General features: G+C 47.7%; 1 protein-coding gene across 1 annotated transcript in view; it reads left to right on the forward strand.

Moving 5' to 3' along the window:
* LOC144134601 (uncharacterized) overlaps positions 1 to 15,527 on the forward strand; it is a 34,816-nt gene extending 19,289 nt beyond the window's left edge. Inside the window, exon 2 of the mRNA XM_077667484.1 lies at positions 14,547 to 15,527. Coding sequence (XP_077523610.1) covers positions 14,547 to 14,843 — 297 coding nt within the window. The 3' untranslated portion in view covers positions 14,844 to 15,527. The remainder of the gene's footprint in view (positions 1 to 14,546) is intronic.
* The last annotated feature ends 542 nt before the right edge of the window (positions 15,528 to 16,069 follow it).

Raw genomic sequence — 16,069 nt, forward strand, 5'->3', positions numbered from 1 at the left:
GCGGTAGGCGACTATGGGATAGGATCTAGAAATAGCAGGGAGAGTTATTAGTAGAATTCGCAGATAGAAATAATTTCCTGATCATTAATACTTTCTTCCGCAAACGAGAAAACAGGAAGTCGACGTGAAAGAGCCCTAATAGTGAGACTAAAATGAAGTCGACTTCATACTGTGCGCTCAAGCTGGCATCGTTCAAGATGTGGCCGTCCAAGGAAAGGTGTGCTGTAGCGACCACAGAATAGTAAGGTCTCGAATAAGCTTAGACTTGAAGAGGGAATGCAAGAAGCTAGTGAAGAGGAAGTCCATTAACGAGTTAGCGGTAAGAGGGAAATTATATGAATTCAGGATATCCCTGCGAAACAGATATTCGGCTTTAACTGAGGAACACGATCTTGATGTTCATACAATGCACGATAATCTGACAGCCATTATTACGGAGTGCGCAGTAAAAGTAGGCGGAAGGACAGTTCGACAAGATATCGGAAAGCTATCTCAAGTGATGAAAGATCTGATTAAAAAACGCCAAAGCATGAGGACGTCTAATTCTACCGACAGAATTGAACTGACAGAGCTGTCGAAGTTAATTAATAAGCGCAAGGTAGTCGAGATAAGGAAGTTTAATATGGAGAGAATCGAGCATGCTCTAAAGAACAGAGGTAGCCTATAAGCGGTGAAGAGGAAACTAGGCATATGTAAAAACCAAATGTACGCGTTAAGAGACAAGGAGGGCAATGTCATTAGCAATATAGATAAGGTAGTTAAAGTAGCCGAAGAGTTCTACACAAATCTGTACATTAGCCAATGTAATCAGAGCGTTAATGAGAAAGAGAGTAGTGCCCAGCAATGCGTCATCCCGCCAGTAACGAAAGATGAAGTAAAGAAAGCCTTAGAAGCAATGGAAAGGGGAAAAGCAGCTGGGGAGGATCAGGTAATAGCAGATCTGTTGAAGGATGAAGAGGACATCGTGCTAGAAAAACTAGCCACCCTGTATACGCAATGCCTTACGACATCGACTGTACCAGAAGCTTGGAAGAGTGCAAACATTATCTTATTTCATAAGAAGGGAGACGCCAAGGACTTGAAGAATTACAGACCGATCAGCTTACTATCCGTTGCCTACAAAGTATTTACTAAGGTAATCGCTAATAGAGTCAGCGCAACGTTAGACTTTAATCAACCAAATGATCAGGCAGGCTTTCGTAAAGGGTATTCCACAATAGATCATATTCACACTATCAATCAGGTGATGGAGAAATGCGCAGAATATAGCCAACCTCTTTACATAGCCTTCATTGATTAAGAGAAAGCATTCGACTCAGTGGAATCCTCAGCAGTCACACAGGCATTGCGTAATCAGGTTGCAGAAGAGCCTTATGTCAAAATACTGAAAGCTATATATAGTAACTGCACAGCTACAATAATCCTCCATAAAGTTAGCAATAAAATTCCAATAAGGGAGGGCGTCAGGCAAGGAGACACGATCTCGCCAATGCTATTCACCGCCCTTACAGGAGGTATTCCGAGGCCTGAATTGGGAACAGTTGGGAATAATAGTAAATGGAGAATTCGTAAACAATCTACGATTCGCAGATGACATTGCCTTGCTGAGTCACTGAGGAGGTGAACTGCAAATCATGATCAATGAGTTAGACAGGCAGAGCAGAATTATGGGTCTAAAAATTAACATGCAGAAAACCAAAGTAATGTTCAACAGTCTAGCAAGGAAACAGCAGTTCACAAATGGCAGTGAGCGCCTGGAAGTGGTAAAGGCTCCTTCGGGCAGGTATTGACAGCTGATCCTAACTATGAGAGGCAAATAACTAGAAGGATAAGAACGGGGTGGGGAGCATATGGCAGGTTCTCTCAGATCATGAATGGTAGTTTACCAATTTCCCTCAAGAGAAAAGTATACAACAGCTGTATCTTACTGGTAGTCACCTACGGGGCAGAAACGTGGAGGATAATGAAGAGTTCAGCTTAAGTTAAGGACAATGCAGCGAGCCATGGAAAGAAAAATCATAGGCGTAACGTTAAGAGACCAGAAGCGGGCAGAGTGGGTTAGGGAACAAACGCGGGTTAATGATATCCTAGTCGAAATCAAGAGGAAGAAATGGGCTTGTGCAGGGCATGTAATGCGAAGGCACGATAACCGCTCGTCCTTAAGGGTAACGGAGTGGATTCCAAGAGAAAGTAAGCGTAGCAGGGGGCGGTAGAAGGTTAGTTGGGCGGATGAGATTAAGATGTTTGCATGCAAAGGGTGGATGACTCTGGCAACGACAGGGTTAATTGGACAGACATTGAAGAGGCCTTTGCCCAGCAGTGGGTGCAGTAAGGCTGATGATGATGATGATTTCAACATAAGAATTTTCTACAATCTGCTTCTTCAATGTCTGCATGACTTCTGCAGTTTCCAGTGAGTGAAATCCTTTCTCGTAATCATTGAAGGCCACTTATAAGGGTTGGTAATATTCTGCGCATTTCTCTATCACTTGAATGATAGTGTGAATATGGCCTATTGTCGGGCATGCTTTACGGAAGCCTGCCTGATCATTTGGTTGATTGAAGTTTAAGGTTGTCCTGATTCTATTTGCGATTACCTTAGTAAACGCCTTGTAGGCAACGGACACTAAGCTCATCAGTGTGCAATTTTACAAGTCCTTTGCGTCTCCTTTCTTAAGATTACATTGGCGTTCTTCCAAGCTTCTGGTACGCTCGAGGTCATAAGGTATTCCATATAAAGGGAAGATAGTTTTTCTAGCACAATCTCCCCTCCATCCTTCAACAGATCTGCTGTTACCTAATTCTGACAAGTTTCCTTCCCCCTTCTCATTGCTCCTAAGGCTTTCTTTACTTCCTCTATTGGGAAACAATTAATACGCAAAAATTCATGAAAAAGATAAAAACGTATAACAAGGATGCAGGCTAAAAAATGAACGCAGCAAAAATGAAATGAGGCTATAAATAAAACAGGTAAAAAGCGAAAAGGCTTAATTAAGGCAAAGACAGCAACCAAGAAATGCAAAGGGGCGGTAAAAGCAGGTAAAAAGATGAATCTTTGCGTATTAATTGTTGCCCCATCTGTGCCATTTTTTTACTTGATTTTATACCGATTCTTCGCCTGTTTTTATTGTCTCGTTTTTTTACCACTTATGTTTATGCCAGGCTTTTTCCTTGTTACCTTTCTTGGTGCGTTCGCGTTTGGCAATTCTTGACCGAGCCTTGACTGCTTTGCGTTTTTTCGTGCCGGCTTTTCTTGTTTGGATCCAACACTCCCTGAATGCACTATCAAAACGTGACTGAGACTATCTCCGTCGTATCTGTGCAGTAGATGCGTTTGCGTGTTAATGCCCTTCTGTTACATATAAGGCACGGTTCAGACAAGTTAAAATAAAGTTGAAAGTTCAGCGCAAGTGTGTGTTTGTGTCCTCCTTGTTTTCTTGTCTGCTACCGCTGCGATTCTATGATGTTTCATCTCGTTTTGTTCCGAGTTTTCCGCCTGGTCAACTGACTACTTTCTTTGCTCTTAGAAACGTGCAGTACAAAGCTGCACACTGGTTTCATTAATTACGTTTTTTTCTGATTTCTGTATTCTGCAACATTTCCTTTTGGATATCTGTTTGCTCTTTCCTTTAAACAACTTTCTTTACGCAGTCTATGCACTGTCCATAGGCTTTTTGTCAAGAGTGGCTATAGACTTTCGAAACAAATTTCGTGTAGACAGTAGAAATCCTAGAAGCATTCAGTAGATTTATGGCCATTCACATTTAATAAAATTTTGTCGTCATACAATCTATAGACCTTGTATCGATCAAAGGATATAGCTCTAGGAAGGCCATAGAGTCTATATAAACATAGAAAGTCTAAAGACGATTTTCAGATTTCAGATGGTTTTTTTTAATTGGCGTTGCACCAAACCAAGCACTACTAGACGAGGCTTCTCGCTCTTATCTGTTTAGTTTTAATCCTCCGAGAGGACTATTGCAGGTGGTGTGAATAGAGTGAGAAATGCATTGGGGAAGCAGATCGCAACGCATCTTTGACAACCGTAGCGGCATGTCATTTCATCAAGAGCTCAGACAGGGGAGAGAGACCATTTTCTTAGCCGCTGTGGCTACGAAATACGCGCCGAGGCTCTGAAGCCTCGGGACTCGGCTAAGACGGTCGTACGTAGAGCGCAAGGGCTCGATCAGAACTTTGAGCACATACTCGCGTACGAGCCTAAAGTGACTTTCATGAAAGAGAACGATGATTACCGCACGAGTGGTACCGCTGAAGTAGACGATCCGCACCTTTCTAAAGAGTGGCCAAAGGTGTGTGCGCGGAGTCGGTTGAGTAGTGTCGTCTGCGACACGAGAGTACTAGCTGTCGTGAATACGTAAAAGTAAAACGTAGCCCACCGCGTAAGCGACGCATAGCCGCAGTCATCATCCGTCGCCAGCACGCTCTTTGTTATCACGACCTCGCCGTCTTTCTGCATGACCGCGTGCTCCAGCCCCGCTGGCCAGTATACTGGCCCGGCTACCTCACCCCGGCACCACACGACTGGTTACTGCACCGGATACTGCCAGCAAAACGCATTCTGCAGCTTACGCGTTCTCTACTGCGAGTATAGCAGTACAAACGAAAAGCAGATGCGCGCTCTTCCATCGAGTCACTCGAACAGGCAAAAGCACTTCGCGCCAAGCCAGCCGCAGCGAAGAGTGGCACCTGCACAAGTGTCCACGCTTAAATGTCCGGTGAAGTTTCCCGCGATCTCGGCGAGAAGCGACCCTCGCTCCTCAGACTCTCCTTCCCGACTGTGGGCTTCTTCGGTTTACCGAGCTCTGGTAGTAGTCCTCGGGCAGTACGCGGCTTCCCGTCAAGCAGGAAGCTACGTCATGATCACGTGCGAGCAGCGTTGGCCGGCCGTCTGCGCGGAGCGAAGAGGGGCGCGATGCCGGTAGAGATATTTGGCGAGCTTTTCGCCGCAGACCACTGGCTGAAGTGTGATAGTTCCGGCTCTGAGGAATCCGACGACGAGTGTTTTTGGAGACGCATTTGTAATGTGCCTTCTGCTCACCCAGCTAGAAAGGTAGGACCGGCACAGGGTGCAGTTGTACGTCGAAGAGGCTGTGCGCCGCTTTGGGTTTCAGTTCAGCAAGCTTTTTCGACTGTTTCAACCTACTGCAGCTGCTCTAGTGGAAGAGTTCCGGCTCCTCTTTCTACCTCCAAGGTCTTAGAGGGAGGCCGAAAATCTCACCCTTGAAAAGTGTTCTCATATCACTCACTCACATCGGGACGCAATGGCCGCTCTATCAGATCGCCGACAAGTTTGATGTCGTTGAATCGACCGCCCATGTCGCCATCAACCGAGCCCTGGACTGAATTTCTTTTAGATCTGGATGAGTGGAAAAGTATTTTGTTTCGACCAAAGCTAATCTGAGGCACTGTCTTATCCAACAGCTGCAGTTTCCTGATCGCGAAGGCAAGCCGCAGTCGAACGCAACCTGCAAAAGTGATGCTTAGTTGGAAGATGCGACAAGAACTATGGCACTTGGTATTTTGGTATGGCACTTGGAACTGTGGTATTATGCCATGCGCAAGCAAAGCAATACTTACCATCAGTGGCATACATCGATAATCCTTCTGAAACGAGCATTCCGTCCGGGCCAAGCCCCGGACGCGCGAACGTCTCGACTCCATCAAAAAAATATTCTCGGCAGCCATTTCACTCAAGCGTTCACGTAAAAAGAAAGGATAAATACGAGCGAAAACGCGCATAAATTCGCGCAGAGGACGCGCCAAAAGCGCATGCGCACGTCTCCGATATCGTCTGCTAGCTTCTCTGGCAGCGTCGTCTGCTAGCGGCCGGCTCGCGTGGGTCCCGGCCAGAGTTGCCGTTGGGCGCATTATAAAAGGAGCCAGAACTCAAGTTAAAGGTAGCCAAAAGTGGCCAAGCCATTTAAGCTTAGCGCCAATATTGTAGCCAAATAGAACAGCAGTGATATTATGAGTACAGTTCTTACTAAATAACAACAAATAATATTTTCAAGCAACAAAAAAAACACAAAACAGAACAGGAAATTTTGGCCCTTTTGCTTGGTCTTCAAGCCACAGGAATGTTGCACATTAGATAAATGAAACATTGAATGTTAGTGCATGTAGGTAGTGATCCTGCAGAAGTAACAGTCACCTCAATAGGACGTTGAAGCTGCTCTGACTTCGAGCCCTAGACTGAACCTGATTCGGGAAATCGCCATAAGCCAGCTGCCCAGCTCCATTTTGTTGCGCATTCGTTATTTGTCGAGTTCACACAGCAGAACACGTGCTCAGCATCAGCATTGGAAACAGAAGCTGACAAATATTGAATTTGTCTTGCGCCAGGTGTGGAAAAGGGCATACGTTGCGACTGTGTTCAGTGCTATAAACTGAAACATGATGCATGATGAAGTGGACGCTAATTGCTTGCAGTTGCCGTATTTTAGACTGCGGCTCGATGGAGGAACAATAAATAAAAACAAAACGAAGCGGCAGCTTGAGTCTGCCTTCACGGCTCTTTGCGCTTTCTACGTCATCAAGATTGATACCATGAAGCCTAACAAGTGCAGACAAACAATTGGAAGCCGCTGTAGGAGATGTATCTTCAATTGCCTCAAGAACTTGAAGCGGCACTCACTCACTGCCCTTTGGTCTAGTGGAATCTCTCTGCAGATGTCACCTTCTTTGTAGAGTCGCGCTGCGTGCGCATATAGCCTACTTAAGCCGCTCGTATAGGGGCGCGTCGATGCGCGCCATCCCCTATGGTTGTTACGGATCTCTCCGGAGAACACTCGGACTGAGAGAATGGACTAGGCGACGGGTGTACCCACACAAACGCACATTCAATACACCCTACGTGACACACACACTAGAACACAAAACTAACAAAACTAACACAACACACAAAGGCTATAAATACACACGACCCGGGCACACTACTACCAGCGTCTACTACTAGCGTTCTACTATCCGTGGTCGGCGTTCGTGCTCACGGTTGGTTCGGTGCGGCTGCGGCATTGTATGGATCCCGTAGCCGGCGTCGAGGCGTCGTTCCGCGTGCTTGGGCTGCTTGGGCTGGCGTCGCTGGCTGTGTCGTACAAGCTCCCGGTCCAAGCGCCCGTGGTGGTGATGCCGGTGTTGTTGGCGTTGGGGCACCAGCCGGATGGGTGGCAACAGCGCTTGAGACACCCCTGGCCGTAGCAGGTGGTAGCGTCCTCTGTTGACTCCCCGGAACGGGCTCAGGCACGGCAGGAAGTCTACGATGCAGAGTCGTAGAACGCGAGCTCACCGGAGCAGTAGCCGGCATCGCTCTCTTCCAGCCAGTGTCCCTGACCCGCCGGAGCCTCCGCTTCTCTGCTGTTCCCCTCGGGCCTCGCTCTCACTTGCCCTTTTATAGCCTCTGTGTTAGTCCACGTAAGCCCTGTCGTTGTCTTCTTCTCTTCTCCACCAATCATCTCTTTCCACCTCACCGAATGCTTCTCCACCAATCATCTCTCTCCACCTCAACGAATGCTTCTTCTTCCTCTTCTTTATTCTTCTGTTAATTCACGTCTTCTTCACACCTCTTTCCTTTAAAATTTAATTTAGGCTCCATAATATATGTGACAAGAGCCCCCTCTCTCAAGAGTTTTTCCATGAAAAACTGCTCACGTCATACTCCTCTTCAAACCATCCAGCCAACCGACTATCTTCTGTGATGATTCCGGACCCAGCACACACCACACCGCAGATGTACAGCACACACCAAACGCACACCACTAACACTGCACACCAAATTGCGTTTTCAGAACACTAAAACACCACTGCCGCTGTCCGTACAGAATCCTTAATAAAAATGTTCGTGTCCACAACACACTCTCTTGTATAATCACATAACACCAACAACAGCAACAACAACAACAAGATAAATCCCAGAGATACATTAACACAACAACAACAAGATACATGCCAGAGATACCTAAAGCAGTTCAGTTAGCTCTGTCTGAATACAAGTCTAATTTCTAACATATGACCTCCGTTTTGCTTGGCCCATTCGAAAACGTCTGTCTCCCCCTTGATTTGGAGTAGAGCTGTAATCCTCTGTCTGCATTCAAATTGGGCTTCTTCAGTACCTCATCCCCTCCTGCGTTTTTCTTCCCACAGAACGTGGGCACCTCGGCAACATCGCCTGTTTCCTCGGCCACTACCGAACAAGCTGCCCTGGGGGGCGTACCGCCATACGGGACCTCGTTCTTCATATTTCTTCAACATATTAACATGGAAAACCCTTTAATGCCATCTATCAATACCTTATAACCGATATCCTTTTTTCTTCCGCGTCACAAGGTACGGGCCCTTCCATTGCATCATTAACTTATCATGATTCATGGGTAGCAACACAAGAACCCTGTCGCCCGGATTCAGATTTCTGTTAATGGCTCTCTTTTCATAACATCCCTTGTGGCGTTCACGCGCCTTTTCCAGGCTTTGATGTGCAAGCCTGCATGTTTCCTTCAACCTATCCCGCAACTCAAACACGTATGTGTATGTGGTCTTGAGATCTGATGCAATCTCTTTATTAGCCCACAGCTCCTTTAGTATTGCAAGTGGACTTCTAACAGTTCTCCCATATAACATCTCGAAAGGCGAGAAACTAAGACTCGTTTGCGGTACTTCGCGGTAAGCGAACAAAAGAGCTGAGAGATATCTGGCCCAATCAGTAGGTCTCTCCTGGCACATTTTCTTGATAATAGTTTTGAAGGTGTCGTTGAACCGCTCTACAAGCACATTACACATGGGATGGTAAGGCGTTGTCAGTAATTTCCTCACTCACAAAAGGCGGTTAACCTCCTTCATTAGCTCCGATGTGAAATTCGAGCCTCGGTCACTCAAAAGTTCTCTTGGGAACCCATAATGCGAAAACATTTCCACGAGACCCTCCGCCACTTGGATACCGTCAATAGTTCTCAGTGGAAAAGCGTCAGGATAACGAGTGGCCATGTCAACCACAGCAAGCACATATCTATTGCCTTTGGCGGATACTGGAGAGATTGGCCCCACAATGTCAATCACCACTCGCTGAAACGGTAGGTCGATGGCTGGCATCTTTCCCAGAGGTACGGGACCAACTCTTCCCTTTGGAACTGCGTGCTGGCACACGTCACATGAGCGAACAAAGCGCGTAACGTCACTCTGAACACCCGGCCAAAAGAACTCCTCGGTGATCCTAGACACCGTTTTTTGAACACCCTGGTGTCCAGCCATAATGGCGTCATGTCCTAAGCGTAGCACGGTCTCTCGCATGTCTCTCGGTAACACCAGCTGTTGGACCCGCCTGCCTGAACTAAATATGCATTCCCTGTGCAAAAGACCATTTATTAATTGATACTCGGATGACGTTCGACTCTTCTTTCTTTCCACCTTTTCCCCGACTCTTTCGAAGCAGGTCTTCAGGCTCGGGTCTTCTGTTTGCCTAATTGCAATTTCGCCCGGTGTTACGCTCAGGCATATCGTAACAGGAGTGGAGAGCGGACGCTGCGTTGCTCGGGCTGTCGCTTGAGCTCTTGTCTCCACTGCCGACGAGAAACTGACTGCACCCGTCTGAGCTGTCGCAGGCCTTTCCTCCTTTGGATGTTCTTCAACGTCGAGCATCCTCCACTCGGGATCGGGGTCTTCGACACCTCTTGCACGCGTAATGTTCCCCAACATGAGATCGTAGATGGGTTGGTCTACGCACTTTGCCACTAGCTGTCCAGTATAATATGGTGTGGACACTAGAATCCTTGCTTCAGGAAGATACCTCACTGTGCTATCTACAAGAGTGACGGCCGACGCTTCCCCTGTAAGATCCTCGTCCTTCACCAGGCTTCTACGAACCAAGACTGTGTTGGCCCGCTGTCTCTAAGCATCAATATAGGACGGTCCCTTATATGCCCAACCACCACCAGCATTGCTGCTTTCGACTTGGGTGTTCCACTCACTGCCTCATTTTACAGCGGCGTTTGCTCTCCTTTCAGCTGCGGAACTTCGTGTGGCGTGACAAGTTGTACCCTAGAGTCGACAACGCATGCAGCTCGGTTCTGCGTTCTGTATCGGCACTCATCCAGAGTATGACCCCTCCTCTTACAACCTTGACACACAACCTGTGTTTTTTGGGCAGCACTACTAGTCCGACAGTCAGTTGCACGGTTTCCCACCTTGCCGCAGAGAAAACACCTTACTGGCGCCTTAGATACACCGCCATATGATCCTGGTTTTGCCGCATCTGTCTCTAAGGTCTTTTGGGTTTCCTCGTTTGCCTTACTCAAATTTCTTAACCCTTGAGCCTCGAGGAATTGGTCTGCAGTGTCGGCGAACTCTTCCAGCGAACACAACTTTCTTTCAGGAATAGCGCCAGCTTTGAGCTGCAACACGCTAAAAATTGCTCTGTGACCCGCTTGTCACGCACACCTTCAAAACTCTTTTCTGTGTTTGACATATCAAGCCACCTATCAAAATAGTTGGATAGCCTGCAGGAAAACTGCTTAGCGGTTTCCGAATCCTCAGGTTTCGCGGTGCGAAATCTCTCACGAAAACCCTCGGCCGTAAACCTGAATCTTTGGAGGAGTGCCTTTTTGACTTTCTCGTAGTCCATGGAATCAGCAGCAGGCATCCTTCCAAACACATCAGCGCCTCTCCGACTAAACACATGCTTAATGCCGTGGCCCATTCACTGTGCTCCCAGCCTTCCCCCAAAGCTATCCGCTCGAATCGTTGCAGATATGCATCCAGATCATCTATTTTGTCATGACAAGGAGCCATCAGCTCTCTTGGACACACTCTGGCCGGTCTAGGAGATTCTGTACCCGCTAAGGAACGCTGATCATTGTCCATGGTGGGTGGAACAGCGCGAACAGACGATAGACGAGAAGAGAAGACACAGACAAGCGCTGACTCGCAACTAATGTTTTTATTAAGAAGAACATACATTTTATATTAAAAAAAACACGTGATATATCAGGCACATAGCAATTGCATTGGCACTTTTCATTGGTTACCTCGCTGAATTCAATGGTTACATCATGAATTATCTAAAAAAGAAAACTCCTTATCAACAATAATCAAGGAAGGCTGGCTCACACACTCCGCTTGTCTTTTCCCAATGAAATATGCCTGCATTATTTCCCTGGTTGTTTTTTTCTCTATGGCGAAAAAAATCTTTGTTTTGGTGACCAGGGGGCGGCATTTTTCCTTTTCTCCTGTTTTCCGCACTCTCGGCAGTGATCTTTCAGATGGGAATAACTTGAATCCGAGAGCGAATTCAAGTGTTCCCGCAACCGAATATTAATGCAACGGCCGGTTTCGCCCATGTAAAATTTTCTTGCAAGAGAGTGGAAGCTCATAAACGACTGAACATGCCCAATCGACCAACCGTGACCTGTGTGCCACTTGGCAATGGAACGGGCTAGCTCTTTTTATATGTTCGTGGCGATTGCTAATGGCTCGGCATAGCCCACTCAACTTATACGGCGCCGAAAAAACAACGTCTACTTAGAAACGACCCGCCACATTTTTCAAATTGTGCGCTATCTTGTGTGCATACGGAATAACAACTAGATTCTTATGTGACCTTTTATTCTATGGTTTCACAAATTCTGCCCTTACCAATCGCAAAAGTTTTTCACAAGTTGAGGAAATAACAATGTCTGGAAAACCTGCGCTTTTTAGCCTACGTACTTGTGACAGCACACTATCTGTAACGCAATGGTGACATGAATGCTGAAGGCTAGAGCGAATGCAAGACAGCAATTCTATTTTTTACAATCTTCGAGTGCCCGGATGAATAGTTTAAAACAAGTTTTTGGGACCTTGGTGAATACTCCCAACACACGTGGTCATTTTTGAAAAACAATTTGAGGCTTAAAACTGGAGAGCATCATTTGATGGAACCTCGAAAGTGAATGACAAGTGATACTCTGAATGGCTTCTCACGAAGGACCATAGTGTTTGAACGCTGAGGTCAGCGCTGGTTAGCACCTTTGCAGTCTGAGTTGCTCGAAACTGGGTTTGCCCCCGAAGCGGCGCAGTGGGGTTGGCGGAGCCTCCTCCAAGCACACACCCCTGAAGAAGCCGGGCGCCGGGCCGGGGTGGCTTGTACCCATTTTTACCAGTGGTTGTCCGGCGGTGGGTTTCGAACCAGCCACCTCCCGCAGCCGAAGTAATTGCACCTCGCGGCGACGCGCGGTGCCTGGCTTTCGAGCATAAACCTGGCAGACGACGTCACGTCTTGCAAATGGCGTCATCAGCCGGGGGTTATCATCGGTTCACAGCGCCAAATTCTTTCAGACGTCACGCCCTACCGCGGCCGTGGCCACTCCGCGCGCGCCGCAGCCGGCGGAGGTAGGGGAGGGGCCGAGAGAGTGGGGCCGGAGGAGAAACGCCGCCGTTTTGGCGTGCGAGAGGAGAGCGAAAGGCGCGAATACGCGGAAGTTCATATTTTGTCTGCATATAACTCAGCTTCCACAAAACGCATTGAAATAATTCTTGTTGGGGGATAATTATGAACCGTCGTCTTTTAACATCCCAGACATATCTCACCTTTATTGAGACCCACTTTATGGGTCTCTTTAACGAGCACAGACATCACACGGTACGCTTGCCTCGAGCATTTCTGCTCCATCGAAATTCAACCGGCACGGCCGGTATCCAACCCGCGTCCTGTGGGTCAGTAGCTGAGCACCACAACCACTGAGCCACCGCGGCGGCTACAGGAATATGCATTGGCGCATGTGCTGTCGCGAGTCCAGTTCGAATATCCCGCCTAGGCGCCGGCTTCATTTGCAAACAGTGGACTCCTCTCTGCTCCTTTTCTTTGTTCTGCCCGTGTTCCTTCACTCTCTACACGTGCTTTCTCTCTCTTTAAAGCTCCCTCCCGGAGTTTCACGTTACGTGGCTCGTGACTCTCTCGTTCTTTCAACTCCGCTGCACGTCTGTGGCAGCAGCACGTTTCTACAACTTGTAAATGACTGGATACAGTTTAATTTTTTGTGTTTGCGACCTGTCATCTATCTCAGGAGTGGCCGCAGCCTCAAGGCGTGCCACAGAACCAGAATAGTGCAGTTGCCAAAGGTATATTTGCGTCGAAAAACACGTTACGAAAAAAAAAATTCGGCAGAGACACTTAAGACTGCTTACGAATGGGAGTGCGAAAACATTACTGTTCCTGCGTGCACTGACACTCACCCACACACAAGCCACCCACACACAAACGCGCGTATGACACCACACGGAGCGCTCTACGACGAATGGCTGCACCATAATATTGATAACAAAATTGGGTTTTGAGAAAAAGAAATGGCACGGTAGCTGCTTCACATCTCGGTGGACACCTCAACCACGCTTTAAGGGAAGAGGTAAAGAGTCTGGCAAGGCATAAGTTCATGGTGCATATGTCGTCCGCTCGGATCCCAGTCGCAAGCTAGCCTCCAGCTTGACTAGAAATGCAAGTTGCATGCAACGAGAAATGGTATGGCACCAGCAGGAACTCTAAACGACAGACAGTTACGTCACAATTTCTGTGTGAATGTTGTCGGGAAAATTGGCGCTACATTCAGGTAGGCCAGTAGGGAGTACATACATATAGACGAACGGCGTGTATGTATTTGTCTAAAATGGCGGTGCTCGCCCCGGTGTGTGAGTGATACAGAGGCTTGATGACGTCAACGTATTTTTCTTGACATGGCTAGGGTTTTCTGCACCATCTGTGAGCATACACACTAACACATGCCGCTGGCGTTACTTGTTAAGAAACAAGTAATGCTTTCGTGTTAAAAAAAGGCTGCGCATTTATTTAGGCAGATGTGGTGAAATGCCGTTATGTCTCAAAGAATGGTATCATTGCAAGAAACGACTGAGTTTAACCCGGTTAGGATGGCCTTACCGATTGTTCCACGTGAATAAGACCGGCACCCGAGGTACACAAATGGAGGTGTCTTTGACGAAAGAGCAGGTTCTGTATGCATTAGACAACTTTTTTTTTTCCACAGAGAGGAATTCGCTTTACTTGGATAAATCTTTACTAAGGGTTGAGGGTCACTTTATGCTTCGAGCTTCGTTCTTTATTTTTGCATTTCTGTGTGTGCCTGCACATGCATTTTCTATTCTGCCAAATTTGAATTTCAAGTGCAGCGTACGTGTTTGTATGCCTTCTCTGGCTTGTTCTTCGGTTACTCCTCTCCCATCGGTACGAGGAGGCACGAGCTACGGTTGGAAACAACTTAAGCTTGCAGTGAAGTTCCGGCCTCATTCATCACCGCGTTACAGGGTCCTGACTGGACAGGAAAGTATGCAGATCCTAAAGACTTGCTAGTTACTAATACAAGAAGCCAAATAAGAGAAGAAATCGTAAGCGCAAAAATTCCGATGTTCCACCCAGTTTAGTAGAGCGAAACATTGCTATGCAGCTTTCATTTCCGGCTGCAATTGGTCAGTGGGTAACGCTGCACACTGCGGACCGTGGTCGATTGCTGCCGACTGCTGTTTATTTGAGTTGCATCCTTGCTTCGTCGCAGCCGTCCCCAGTGTTGCTGTTGGTGTTGGTCGCCCACTGCGTGGCTGGTATGCCCTGGTGGTCGGCCGAGTGGCCGGCCGTGCAGCGCCGCTCCCCGGCCTCCGGGGCAGAGGTGCAAGCCTCGCTGTTGGCGGCGTTGCCCCCGGGAGACCTGTGCCCGTCGCACGCGAGCGTGCGAGACCTCTGCCAGCAGTGCGCCAAGGTCACCAAGGACCCCAAGGCCTTCCGCATGTGCTGCAGGAACACGCGAGAGGCGCGGACCTGGTGCGCCACGTTCCTCGACTTTGGACTCAACTGAACCACGTTGCCTCCATTGACGACCACCATTAGCTTCGGCCCACGGAAGACAATCTTTGATACCCTTGTTTACCTGACCCACTTGTGCAGCGTGTATCTTTGTCAGGCCTTGTCCTCTTCCGTACACCACCATGCCTTTATCTTTCTGAGGCGTTGCTTTTTAGTTAGCGCACTAGCCGCTTTTACCAATTATTTTGCCTCCTCCAAATGGGAACATCGACCGGATACTGAGTTCTTGGAGCACACTGTAATCTTCGCCTGCCTTGTCGAACGGAACACTGCCAGGCCCATTGGCGAAACCTCGAGAAGGAATGACGCTACGAAATGAGCGGCCACAAAAAAACAAGACTAACAAGACGCAAAACAAAACCGCCTAAACTCTGACGACTAGAGCATGAAGACAAAAATCGCTTCGCTAAAGGTGAATCGCGGTTAGAATTTTTCGGAAAACTGGCCAGTGGTAGTTCTTTGTTTCTGACGTAACGGACACGTGGGCGCAGCCCACTGTTCTCCAAGTACAAAGTTTTAAATGAACTTTGTTCATGTTTCTTGCCGGTTTCATTTACCACTTCGTCGGCTCGTTTGCTATTCTTTGCGGGCGTGCCACGTGTGTTCATAGGATTGACCTTTTCGTCGTGTCCGCTGTCTCTGTAATAATAAAAGAATAAAGCGCGTTCTCCTGCGATGATGATTTTTTCTGCCTTGATTTCTTTCAGGAAAAAACTCCTTTCGTGAAGGTTCTTTCGACCACGCTGATAGGGGTCACTGTTAGCATTTGACTCCTCCAACCAGTCTGTCAATCACCAAATAAAATGCGCGATTATTTAGCACCTCGAAAATGAACACCGACTAATAAAAACCTTGAGGAAACAGATATAGGTGGACAACTGCACCCCTGTTTTCTGAATCTGCAATTCTGCTGTAATGCGCAAGAAGTGAGTGACATTTGCTCCTCTGAGCAGGCACTTACGCGCATATAAAATGCGCTGAATATTTTCTGTGCGGCCTACCACTGGTCTAACGTGGATTAGACAAAATGTTCAAACCGCCAGCAAAAGTTGAGCACTTAAGATTCCCTGCTCCAATCAGCTCGTTCCTCGAGGGAATGGCACAAGCGCAGCGGCACTCCTTCCCCGTTCCTGGCCGTCGGGTTGAGAGATGAGCGTTCGTTAGTGTCCCCGAAGTGCAACTGGCGTCTGTGGCGACCTGGCTTTGTTTGGCGCGAGC

Source organism: Amblyomma americanum, chromosome 5 (genome assembly GCF_052857255.1).
Source record: "Amblyomma americanum isolate KBUSLIRL-KWMA chromosome 5, ASM5285725v1, whole genome shotgun sequence".
Taxonomy (NCBI): domain Eukaryota; kingdom Metazoa; phylum Arthropoda; class Arachnida; order Ixodida; family Ixodidae; genus Amblyomma; species Amblyomma americanum.